Source organism: Corapipo altera, unplaced genomic scaffold, assembly GCF_003945725.1.
Source record: "Corapipo altera isolate COAL_440 unplaced genomic scaffold, ASM394572v1 1, whole genome shotgun sequence".
Classification (NCBI taxonomy): Eukaryota; Metazoa; Chordata; class Aves; order Passeriformes; family Pipridae; genus Corapipo; species Corapipo altera.
This window is the reverse complement of record NW_020884873.1, coordinates 16,073,443-16,085,962: the sequence shown is the minus strand read 5'-3', so window position 1 is coordinate 16,085,962 and position 12,520 is coordinate 16,073,443. Positions and strand designations below refer to the sequence as shown.

The 12,520-nt window shown below is 46.9% G+C and overlaps 1 protein-coding gene across 1 annotated transcript; it reads right to left on the bottom strand.

Annotated features, from left to right (window-relative positions):
• Nucleotides 1–2,684: 2,684 nt before the first annotated feature.
• EIF3L (eukaryotic translation initiation factor 3 subunit L) lies at nt 2,685–12,472 on the bottom strand. The gene is made up of 13 exons (XM_027655744.1): nt 12,188–12,472; nt 12,062–12,110; nt 11,741–11,951; nt 11,042–11,121; nt 10,739–10,800; nt 9,323–9,392; nt 8,535–8,608; nt 7,578–7,749; nt 7,161–7,315; nt 6,210–6,380; nt 4,742–5,239; nt 3,674–3,754; nt 2,685–2,937 (listed from the first exon to the last, which is right to left on the bottom strand). The coding sequence occupies exons 1-13, from the start codon at nt 12,218–12,220 to the stop codon at nt 2,899–2,901; spliced, it is 1,695 nt and encodes a 564-aa protein (XP_027511545.1). The 5' UTR covers nt 12,221–12,472; the 3' UTR covers nt 2,685–2,898.
• Nucleotides 12,473–12,520: the final 48 nt, after the last annotated feature.

Below are 12,520 nucleotides of genomic sequence, written 5' to 3'. Positions count from 1 at the left end.
AGGCTCAGGGCCAAGGAGAGCTTTGAAGATAAGGACACTTGGAGTCACAGGCAGCACTTCACAGGAAGCGGTGGAAGAACCGGAGGAAGAGTGCAATACAATCTCAGGAACCCATCGAGGGGATGGGTTGTCACGAGAGCTGGCATGTATGCTCAGTGTGATGCTTTGACAAGAGGGAGGGAAGCACACTATTAAATGCTACTGTATTTTGCGAAACATTTTTTTCACTTCCAGTTTGGCAAAGGGGGGCAATAGCTACCTCTCTGAAAGACCAAACCGTCACACTGATGTTGAGCTTGTTGCTGCCAGTTCCAAATCTGCAAGAGTCCCTCCTCTCTGGTCCTTTCTCTACTCAGATCTCCTGCTTAGCAACCCTCTTTCCTCTATTACACTGTTTCATTGTATCAGTCCACCGGCCCCAGAACTGTAACAAGAAATAAATTCTTTGAATGGGTTGCGCAAGCTGCCACTTCAGTGCCCGAGATAAGCTGTGGTGTAAATCACACGAAAAACTACTCTGTAGCAAAAAAGGAAATGAAGCATTGTCTCAGTTTTGTAACCACCGAGCTGGCTGCTCTGCATCCCCCAGGGCTGCCTGACGTCTTCCTGATGTATCCTAAGGGACAGCAGGATCAGGGATGTTTTCTTGACTGGCTCTTCCAGGTTCCATAATCACACTCACCCCCTTCACAACTGTAGGTCAGAGACAGAGACACAGAGTACATGACCCCATACTGTGGTTCCCTCTGATAAAATCATTTTGTCCAGAACCACTTCCACTAAGCAATCCCCGCTGCAGCAGGCAAGGCTTGAGCTCCAACCACCCCCCCATCTCCCTGCTGAGAGCCTTCCCAGCAGCAGTGGGGTTCTGTTGATGCTGCTGAATGCCCTGCATTCCTCCAGTTTCAAGCAGTGCCAGGCACCACAGCTTACTGAGCCCATCCTTCCGCCCTGCAAGAGCTGCAAGCTCCTCCTGGCTCCGTTCCACCAAGTGCCAGTCCCGCTCAGTTAACCTTCGGCAGTCCCTCAGAGAAGACATGGAGCCAGGGAGATCAGTGGAAGCTGCTCTGGCAGGCAGAAACAAAGCAGCAGCATATTTACGCTACCTGAGATCAGCCTGTAACCACTGGAGCGTTTCAGATGATAAATATATGCATTAAAAGTCTGTAATTCCAACATGCTGATCACAGATTAAAACCAGACCAAATCCCAGTAACACACTGGATTCCTTTGCTATGCTGTGAACTATAATTGATCATGGAGATACCTGCCAGAGGTTCTCCTGTTGCATATCACATCCAGCTGAGCACATGTTCTGGGAAAGATTTAGGCTTTGGATAATAAGAAAGTAGGGCAGTTGCTGTTGACAGCTATGCTTACTGTGCTGATGTTGGTAAATACACAGAAGCTAAAGTGACAACCCTAAAAACAAAAGGGAGCAGATTCTCCTTGGTATGAACATGGCTCCCATGGGATGCTGCAATGCAGTGGTATCTCGGTCTTTTAACTTCTTAATGGCATGGCTGCCTCAAACCCTCCAGAACTGGAGGTAGTAAGTTCTTAGCATCCATAACAATAATGGCAGCAGCTAGAAGGCCAACAAGAATTGCCCATTTAATCTCACTCTGTGCTGCCTGTACCCTGCCCGTCCAGGATACTTGCTTTGTGGTGGAAAACAGTTTACTTTTGAGCAGTATCTAGGACACTGGAAACTTGACGCTCATTCAAACAGCATATAATCCAACAAAGGTTAATTATTCCCTACTTCTAAACAGAATCACACACAGAGCCAGACTGGGCTGCCAGGACCCCTCTCTCAGTAGAAAGGAACAAGAGGGAGAGGTACAGAGAGGCAGGTGGTGTATTTGAAATACGCTTTGTGTAGCTTTCCTATTACACATGCAGGTTTTCCTCTTGCACCTGTTTCCACCACTCAAACACTAAACTATTTAAAGACACCAAGAGGAGAGGGGAGAGAGGGTGTGGAGGGATGCGATTCATTCTTTGCATTCTCTTCCCCTTCTTTACACGTCCTTGATTTCCCTTTATGGGGCTAGTTTTAAACTTTTTCCTCTTTCAAGGCACTGCAAATTTGTGGCTGAAGAGCTGGGAAAATTTGCATTTAAAGAGTTTTAAATAAATAAAAAGCCCTTGGGGAGTTTTCCAGAGAAACTGAATTCCATTAAATAAAGGGCCAGGTCCTGGGCATCACTTGTGCTGAAATAAAACACAACCTCCAGCAAGGACATCTCATCAGATGAGAGTTAATACTGGTTGAATATTTACAAAAATCCTTCCCCTTGCTTCAAAAACACATCAATCCATTTTGGAGTGTTTCTACATCTTAGCAACTAAAACTAAAAAGAGGGGTAGAAAGGCAAAAATGCAAACTTCTAGGAAAGCAGCTACAACTCAGGCTTATTTAATGTGTGGTGTAATAGCTCTTTCCGTATTCTGTGAAGATACTGTGGAACAGCTCATTTTCTCCCCATTAACCAGTTCTGCAGCCTTCCCTGTTTGCTGTGCACAGTGACTGTACAGGGCCCTGAAAGAGATCTGCTCCCTTCTTTTACCTGCAACAGCATGGACCAAAGAGAGCACAAACCAACAGCAGCTGCCTATGTCTCCAGATGCAGTTATATTCTTCCACAGAGGAAAACTAAATCAGTACATCAGATACCAAATGCTCACCAGAAAAATTCCACCAATTTATTAGATGTCTTGTCCTTGGTGAGATAGCTTGAGCCAAACAAGTCTGCATATTTAAATACAAAAACCCTTCAGAGTCACAGGAGATTCCAGAAATGCCAGAACCCTGAGCTCCCTTCCCTCAACACAAAGAGAATAATCTCTCCCACCCACTTCTCTGGCCAGGTCTGCATTGCATCCACCGAAGTTTTAGGGTCTCTGGCCCATCTTCTTTAGGGTTCGGTTCAGCTGGAATTAGAGAAACCAAAGGTCAGAAAAATACATAGTGATTCACATACACTACTGTTCCCCTCAGCAGACTTTATTCAATGCTTCTACTCCAACTCTTTGACAAAGAGAGCAAGTGCAGTGTGTGAAGTAGAACGGAAACAAGTAAAACTCTCTCCTCCTCTCCAAGACAGCAAAGGAATATGTGGAGAGAAAAGAGGACTCAGACTTCTAGCACTGGTATCGCAACCCTGTATTGCTCAAGTCCCCAAATCTCAGGATTTTGCTGTCTAAGCTTCCAGTGCACAACGGCCTCTGTTGGGAAAGTGGAGCAGTGACAGAATGTCACCTCCTGGCCAAGCACAGTGCTGAGGTCATCTGTGCTCCTGGAATCTTTGAGGCTATTTTCTAGAGCCATAGTTATGAGGTCAGAGATATGATTTTGGTTGTATTACTGACAGGAACACCGCAATAGTCTAGGGACAATGGAGTCAGTGTCCTCGGACAGTAAAACCCTCTTCCTTTTCCACTGTGGCTCAAATGAGCACTTCTCACAGAAAAACATACCATTCTTCAAAGGCCAGCAGCTGCTGCTTAGAACACCTGCCTTTGCCCAGTGCCTTGCAGAGCAAGGGCTCACCCCAGCAAGGAATCACACAGCTGTCTCACCCAAGCACGGCTACTCCAGGGCCTGCACAGCCCAATGCTTGCTCCATGTTTCTTAGAGAGCTACACAGCTCTGCTGCCCGGGCCTCACCTCCTCAAACTTGTGGATCTGGCGGATGAAGAAGTCTCCATAGCGTCGAGCAACCTTTGTGTCTGCAATATGGATCATGTCCTGGGAAGAGAACAGCATGAGATCAGGAAAAGGACTGTGCTAGCATGGAGACAACAAGAACTGCTAAACATGAGGAGCAAACTAAGGGGCTTCACTCCAGCCCTGGTTCAGCATCACACATATCTAACCTGTGCCAGTCCCACAGCAACCATTCAGCTTTCTGTGGGCAGCCTTCCCTATACCTTTGCCCGTCATGGGTCCCCAAATCACACTGCACTCACATCTCACATTCTTGCACACTCTGCCTATTTTTGTCTCGTTTTGCAGCAGTTTGACAGTTCCAAGCCCAATTCATGCTTCCCTCTTTCAGCAGCTAAGAGTCACACTATATAACAGGAGCGCTAGGCTGAGACACAGCATGAGACCTTGCAGGAAGAGGTCTGCTCTAAGAGCCAAGAACAAGGGGCAACCTAGTCTCCTTCCTAATGGTTACTGCTGTCTTCTCTGAAAATGAAGTTCTCCAAGACTCTTTGCTACACCCTCTGCTGCTGGAGCTCCAGTGGCAGTATGGTGACATGTCCATATACCTCATGTTTAGATTCCTCCTAGCCAGAGCTAAATGCTCCTTCAATGAAAAGTGGATCTGTAACATGACCAAGAAACATCCCTGCTTCATCAAGTAAAGGAGAGATGTGGGGGACACCTATGAAATTGACAATTCCACCTGGCCTGCTGACAGCACTGTCACTTCATTGTCACCTCCCAGAAAACACTGACAAATAAACAGTTCCCTGTGTCCTGGGGAAAACACTTAGGACCTTTGTTTTTTAGGTATGCCGACTGCCAAAGCTGTCTGTGACATCCCATCAGTCTTTACCCATTGACACTCCTTTTAAGCAGGACTACAACTTCACTGTGGACAGCCAAGCCCCTCACATGGCAAAGGAAGAAAGGATGTTTCACACAGGATAAAGCAAGACCAGGTGCTGCCAATTCCACAATTTCCTGGGTGAAAGAATTTCCTAGCCAGCAAGGGCAGATACCAACCTTGTCAATATAGAAGTCAACCTCAGAGGCGGACTGGAACTCTCCGTCAAGGGCAGATATGCCACTGGTCCATACCAGGTTCTTCATCTTGTGCTTGAAGACGAGCAGCTGGATACGAAACTCCTGCTCTGTCAGGTCTAAGAAGCCAGCCAGCTTCGCCACTGGCATAGTGGTGTAGAGCTTGAGGAAGCTACGGATGGTGGAGAGCTGGGCCTGCTGCTGAACCTCATCAGCAAACACCTTGAGCTGCTGCAGGAAGGGCTCCTTGTGGTAGTTGGGGTGCACGTTGTCATAATTGGGCACCACAGGGGAAAGGAACTTGGGGCAGGCGTAACTGAAGAGCTCCTCATAGACCTGTGCGTCGCCCTTCTGCATGCGCAGCATCTTGTCCCCGTACTTCTCCCGCAGCTGCAGGTGAATGCTCTCGTCGATGCGCATGGGGTACATGGTGAGGGCGATGGCCAGCAGTGCATGCATCTGCTCATTCTGCTTGTTGATCTGAGACAGAGAGGAGAACCTGTCAGTCTGACAGTGTGCTCAGGCTCCAGGGTGCTGAAGGGAGCCGGGAGCTGCGTTTTCCAGAGACAGACTTTTACCCGAAGCACTGATGGTTCTAATGCTCAAGGGGGACAGCACAATAAGCAGTACCTCTGGGCAAAGCAGACAGATCAAGGCTCTCACCAGTGAAAAAGAGGACTGGACAAGAGAAAAGTACAGAGTGAATGCATCCAGAGCCATACAGAACCTGGATGGCCAGAAGCAGGTTTGACTGCTTTGGTGCAAAGAAGTGCAGAGAAGGGAAGGTAGATAGTTTAACAGCCATGTTCTGGCAAGGGATAGTTATCAGGGAGGTCAGTGAAACAAAAACTGTGAAGGAAGATTTATCTGAGTGTGTAATGAAACAGACGGCTGTGTGGCTGAAAGAGACATACCAAATTTTTGAAGTGTCACAGAATTAAGACTGGCAGGATTTGGCTACACAGAATTAGAAATAAATCATGAGGATGAAAGGAAGACAGCAGCAGCAGGTGGAAAAACAGGCCCCAAAGACAGATTAACTGGAAGGAGAAAGGAACTTTTGTTACAGCCATATCTGTGAACGATTATCAGATAATGGAAATATATCCGACAATGGTAGCAACCTGAAGTGCAGAACTGGACTAAGAACATGATTCAGTCTGAAGAAGTGTCAACAGGAAAATCATTAGTAGCTGATATTCAGTAACAATCTTGCCTAGGGGGAGAGTGCAAACGGAGCTGGGGCAACAGTGTGGGGAACAACCAAAGGAACTACTAACACAGCTAAGAGGAAATATTGCCACAAATGGCAAAGGAGTTCAAAGGATCCCTAGTCACCACTGCCAGCAAAATAAGGCTGGACTATTCAACGTAGGCTATCAGGTGCTGGAGGAGGGGCAGGAAAGAAGAGCTTTTTCTTTTGGGAAGTCTAGTCTATTCTATCTCTTACCATCTCATACTTGTAGGTCGTCCTCTGAAACATGCTCTTGGTCCTCTGGATGTAGAGCAGGATGTTGGCAAAGACACGGATGGCATCCTGGTAACGCCGCATCATAAGGTATGCGAAGCCCACGTAGTAATAGGTGGTCACCTGGCACTCGGGCACCCGGGAGTACATGCTCTGAGAAGGAAGAATCAATGTGCAATGTTAGAGGGGAGACAACAATCCAAACAACTCGTTACCCAGAACCCAGCCACCTCTGCTTTCACTCCCTTCCCAAATATAGAAAAGAGAGGGTTAATTCAGGATACCTCACCTCCCACCCATTCCCGCAGCAGCTTCCTCACTGTTAATTAGATCATCCCATTTCCTATGTTTTCCAGTTTCAGCTTCCTGCAAGCAGAGAACTCATGCAGTGTGCCTAATATTGGTCTGCTCAGTTCTCTTTCCCCCTGTTCGATTCCACATCCTGTGCCAGACAGCACATACATAGATCTGTGCCAAATATTGGGCCAAGCCCATGTTGCTGCTGGACTTCAGTTAGCCACAAGCAGCACCCAATTCCAGGGTAAAACCACACAAGGTGGGAACAGGCATGGTGAGAAAAGCCAAAAAATACAAGAATGAGCCACTGACCAAGACAGGAGCAGTGTGTTCAGCTAGTTACCACCGTGTTACCACTTACATTTCCAGTGATATTCCCTGTAACAACACTGCCTTCCCAACACAGCAAACACCCTAAAAAACTAGGCAATTGTGCTGCAACAGCATCAGGTATTATTATATGGCTTGATTTAACACCAAAACTCCAGCTGAGCCCAACTACAAACTCCTGACAACTACAGCAGATACAAACAGTATCCTCAGCTGGAAGATTCATTATGGCAATCTTTCACCAGCGTGTTTGAATAGAGGCATTTGGAAGACTGTAAGAGAGGGCTTTAGAACATGTTGTACTACCTTCTTGTTGAGCTCGATGTTCTCCAGCACCTTGATGGCTTGGTAGTAATCTCCCAGCAGAGAGTGCAGACGCAGTAGCCCAACCAGGCTGAAATAGCCCAGCATCTTGTAGAGGGAGTGGCGACCATATTCACCAGCCACGCTTTCAGGGTCACCTAGGAAAACAAGGAAGCACGCTGACACCCTCCAAGAAAGCAAGCTTGCCTTTCAGCACCTCTATGTTTACAGGCAAAAGGAGCAAGGCCTCAAATGTATCACCAGCACTTCTCAGCTAAGGCCAACAAAACCTGGTTCCAGGCCAATCCAACCCTTGATAATGGGTTTGATCCAGCTCCCAGCCAAGTTAACTGAGTTCGGTCAAATCAAAGCAAGGCAGCACAGACACCAGTGCTGCTTGGCACCACCCAGCTAGCTCACCTCCACTTGTATAGACCTCCAGCTGTCGGTTGATGTTGGATTTGTCCACCAGAGAGTGCAGCACATTGAGGACACTGTGGACGTTCCAGATCTTGGGGTTGGAGCGAAGGAAGTCTATTTCCTCTTCAGACTTCTTGGCTGTCTTACAGCGGTACTGGCTGAAAGACTGGAACTACAGGAAGAAGCAGAGATTCAATGACGAACAGCTTGTTTGCGGATGCTCAGCTGAGTGCACTAAGCTTACAAGTTGCTCACACAAATGCAATACAATAAAGTAAAAGTTGCATGGCAAAAAAAAAAAGAGTTTCATCTGAGATCACCTGGAAATCAAAATGGTAAATTATATCACTTTTAAAGCACGTAGGGAAAAAATGATACAGGACAAAGGGAAAAGGCCAGAAAACAGATTGAAGCAGAGAAATATCTCTTAGACAATTAGGACAGGCAACTAAACACAAATTTGCTGTCTGAATAGGTAGCAAAAAGAATGACCAAATCAGAAGATGAGTCTGCATACACACATATATGTGTGTATATGCACATATCCCTTTTTTCATCCCTAAGCTTGACAAGACAGCATTTGAGGAATTACAGGCAGCTCTATAGTAAAAAGTTATAGATAGAAGAATCTACAGAGATCTGTACTGCTGCACTCAGAAAAATAAGTGTAAAAATATTTCCTAATGTTAAGATCTTAGACCAGAGCTTATTTCAAAGCAGGTCATCAATCTCTCAGTGCAAGCATAAAGGTCCAACTGACTAAGAAACACAAAACTTGTGTTCTGAAACAGAAATATCCGCAAAGGCTCAGGACTCCCTAAAGACCTCACCAAGGTTTTTTTTTTACGTGCAATGGTATCCTCACTATGAAAATCACAGCAAGAGAAGAGATGGAAAATTCATACAACTAATAAAGACAAAGCCACTCCAAAATGGTCTAGACTCATAGCCACATACCTGGTATATGAATTCATCAATGATATCCCAGAGCCACTGGTTGGGCAGTTCCAGGGGAGCAGGGCCATCGGCATCTGCAGGAGAATAGATGAGAGGCTCAGTGCCTTGAGCAAGAACAGTGGCAGAACTGGAGGAGTAGACAAATTAAAGAACACAAGGATTTCCCTGAAATGGGAGATGCAGCAGCAGATGAATGAAGCTTCCAGCAGGGCTGTGATATGTAGCTTCTACTACCTCAGCTGCCTTCACTTTCAAAGACTATGAACATGCACAAGGTTAATCTCTAAAGTGTCATGGCTCTGGAGCAGCGATTCTCAGAAGCTGTACACAGACTGTAGGGGTTTATCCGAACTGATCTAATCTCCACAAAAAGCCTGGCAGGGAGTCACAAACACTAAAATTTGCTCCAAGGGGAGTCAACAACAGTAAACAGTTGTGAAAACACTGCAAGTTCCTTTAGCTTAATTTTTCTTTAGCTTCATTTTAATTTTTAATAAAAGTAGATCAAGCAGTTCTCAGGAAGACAGAAAGCTAAATAAGTTTTATTCTTTACAGTGTTTCAGAAAGCACTGGGAACTATTTCTGCTTTTTATGGTTTTAAATTCATGGATGTAAACTGCTCTTCATTCAGTAAACTCAAACATACAGAAAGCTCGCAGACTACTTCTCCCTGTGCGATCTACACACAAACATGTTGCAGTTCTTCTGACCTTTTCTCCAGCTCCACCCTCTCCATCCACTCTCCCTCTCCAAAATTAACAAACTAGACATGGATTGCAGCAACTCACTGAGGATGTAGTTGAAGAGATTGCAGTAGTTGTAGTAGGATTCAAATCTCTGCTCCAGTGTGGGCCCCCCCTGCAATGAGAAGTCAGTACAGTCTGCTTTGTTTTGAGCACCAAAGAGGGAAGTTCATGGGCAACAGCATACAAAGGACACTGAATAGTCACAGCAGTGGAGGGTCTCTTTCAGAAGTGTTAAAGCTAGTATTCAACCAGGACATCCACCAGCATCACCCAGAAAGCCTGAAATTGTATCACTGTTGTCCCATAGAACAGGGTTGACTTTTCCTGTACAGGTAGCTTCTCCCAGGACAATCAAGCAGTCAAAATTCCTGTGAATATTGTGCATTAACCTTCCCTCTTCCCCTCTCTGCTGCTCAGACTTAAGAACTTCCTATACCTTCATCAGCGTTCCTTCCTTCTCCCTTTATGAGAGGCCTTAATAAATCAACAATTCTGTTTCTGGACAACATTTCTAAACACTTTGAACTACTGGTAAAAAATCACTCCCTTCCTAGAGTCATCTCTCTTGTTCAACCTGGAGACACTGAGTCTGAGAACCACTAACAGCACAATTTGAGAAACCAGTTTCTCCTGCTAAAGCCTTGGATTAACACAGCAGCCTTTTTAAAGTGCTCATTTCTCCACCCTCTGGTCCATAGTAAAATTGCAGTTATTACTTATATACCCCGTAAGTCATGAGTCTGTTCAGCTTTTTTCCTTAAAAAACCAAGTACTGCAATTTTCTCACTGACTTTAAAGTAGCTTAAATAAAAAAAACCTGAGGGATCTGTTTTGTTTCACAGAGCACTATTCCTTCCACTTCCACCTCCTGTATCCTTTATGGTACCCATACTTCCCCCTTTGCAACGCACTCTGACCCCATGAGGGGTTTTTAATCACAAATAATGCACCTTCCTCTTGTGAAACTCCCCTCATCCACCTGCTCATCTGAAGAACAAAGAGTCACGAAGAAACACACAAAAAAAGCAATTAAAAGGAAAATACAATTACCTCCCAAAACCTCCTTCTTCCCTAACTCACTAACTAACTCACTGAGCAGCACAATGTCAGTAACAAACAGCTTCTTGAAAACTCAGATCTGTCTTCTGATTCATTTGAGCTATCAGGGAATCCTGCACACTCATTATAACCAAACCTGAAGAGACAGCTAATGAGCCTCAGACAAACACTCAAGTCTTTCTTGCTTTTCAGCAATCAGTGAATCCTTACCAAACTAACAAAAGGCAAGAATTCTAAGTTTCCCTAAAAGCAATGTGACTTACAGCTCACAAACCCATAAATCCTGTCTTGCAAAAACTGTGGGACCACTGAAACTGTGGTGGCAGCAAGATCTGGCAAGTGTGCTGGCACAAAGAAACCAGCATTCAACCCACAGGAAGACAAAGGGCCAACACTCACGCTGACTTTGGCGTAGATGTGCCTGTAGTACAGCTCCTTGTATAGGATGAGGAAAACAGCATCTGGAAAAGACGACAGAAGGGCACATGAGCAAGCCATAAGGCCTATTAGCCTCCTGCCACAATCATAAAAGAAAGCACATAAGGATACTTCACAGTCTGACTCCTTGCCAGGCACCTGCTGGAGTTGCCAGAGTGGACAAAGACAACTGACTCAGGCGGCAGCAACGCTGTGCACCTGCTCGCTCATGGATCAGAAGGATTTAGTTCCTTCTCTCTCCAACAACCAAAGAAAAAGACTTACCGTTCCCAACCTGAGGGGCAATGGCCTCAGCCTCTGGCCATGGGGTGTTCTTAAAAAACCTTTCTGTCAGTTTTGTCCAGCTGAAAGACAAGCACACGTGGTATGAAAAACCACCTTTCAGTATGACACTGATGGAGTTAGAGATGACAACAGAGGTGCCTTGGGTTTGATGAAGGCTGAGCACCACCACCCCCCCCCTGTAACTCCAGCGTTGAGGCAAAGAACAAGAAATGCAAACTAAGTAGTTAGTCTTCAATTTATCCCTCAGTCACGGGACAGCCGTGCACGTTACTTTGTTACTTCCACATTTTCTTTATGGCAAGGTGGCACAGCTACAAGCAGGAGTGGAAGAGTATCTGTAGGGAACACACACAAAAGTTACACCTCACAGCTTTCTGCAAACTGCCTGGCTAGCATGACTGAGGTCCCTTTTTGTAGCCTCCATACCTGTTAGGACAGGGCTGATATTCCTCTTCAGAGGGGTCACAACTCACCTATACTTACGTTAGCCTAACAGGCTGGAAATATCTGGGTTTTTTTCCCCCCCATTAACCAAACCAAACCTATTTTAGAGAAAGCCCAAGTTTGGTACAACACAGGTAGCAGCAAGATTTGGCAAGCCTTTCCTTTTAAGGGCAGGGTGCACTTTCATCCCAGTTTAAACAGTGACTCCCACCTGCAGGGAGGATGGTGTTGTACCTGTTCTCATAAATGTCCTGGATCTCGTACACCTTCTGGTCAATAACATCACTGGAAACCCGGCTGGCCTGGAGCTCGTACACCTTCTGGTCAATGAGATCTGACACCGTCTTGTGAAAATACTGAATGAAGTTTTTGATCACTTCGGGGATCACTTGGTAGGTCTGCTGCTCGTACTGGCGCTCGTAGGCCAGGTCTTGCTTCGGGTCTCCTGCGGGGAAGGTGGAGCAGTGAAGTAGCCGCCGCACGGCCCGGCCCGGCCCCACAGACCCAGCCGGGCGCCGGAGCCCCCAGGGAGGCGCGGCCCAGGCCAGCACTCACCCGTGTGCATGTCATAGTCGTTGGAGTACGCGTAGGGGTCGTAGGCAGCCTGTGGGAAGAGGGCGGCAGTGAGTGCCCGCGAACAGCCCGACTGCACCCCCCATGCCCCACGCCCCCCGCCTGCACCTCGTTGTCGTAGTCCTCCCCCGGGTAGGCCATGGCGGCGGCGGCGCGGCGCGGAAAGGGCTCCGGCCGGAAACGCAGGCCTGGGGTGCGCACTGGGATGGGCCTCGGAGCGGCTGGCTGATCACTTCCATTGGTTAAAGCAACTGTCCGTCTTCAGGCCCCTGAGCCGCCATGGGCTGCCTGTGGTCCGTCCCTCCCTCTGATAGGAGAACGCGCCTGCCCGTCAGGCTTTCCTGGTCACCGCCTCTCTCCTCGTCTTCCTCCTTGCCTGCGCCCTCCCCATTGGCTGCACGCAGAGAGCGAGGCGCCTCCCATTGGTCGAGCGGATACGGC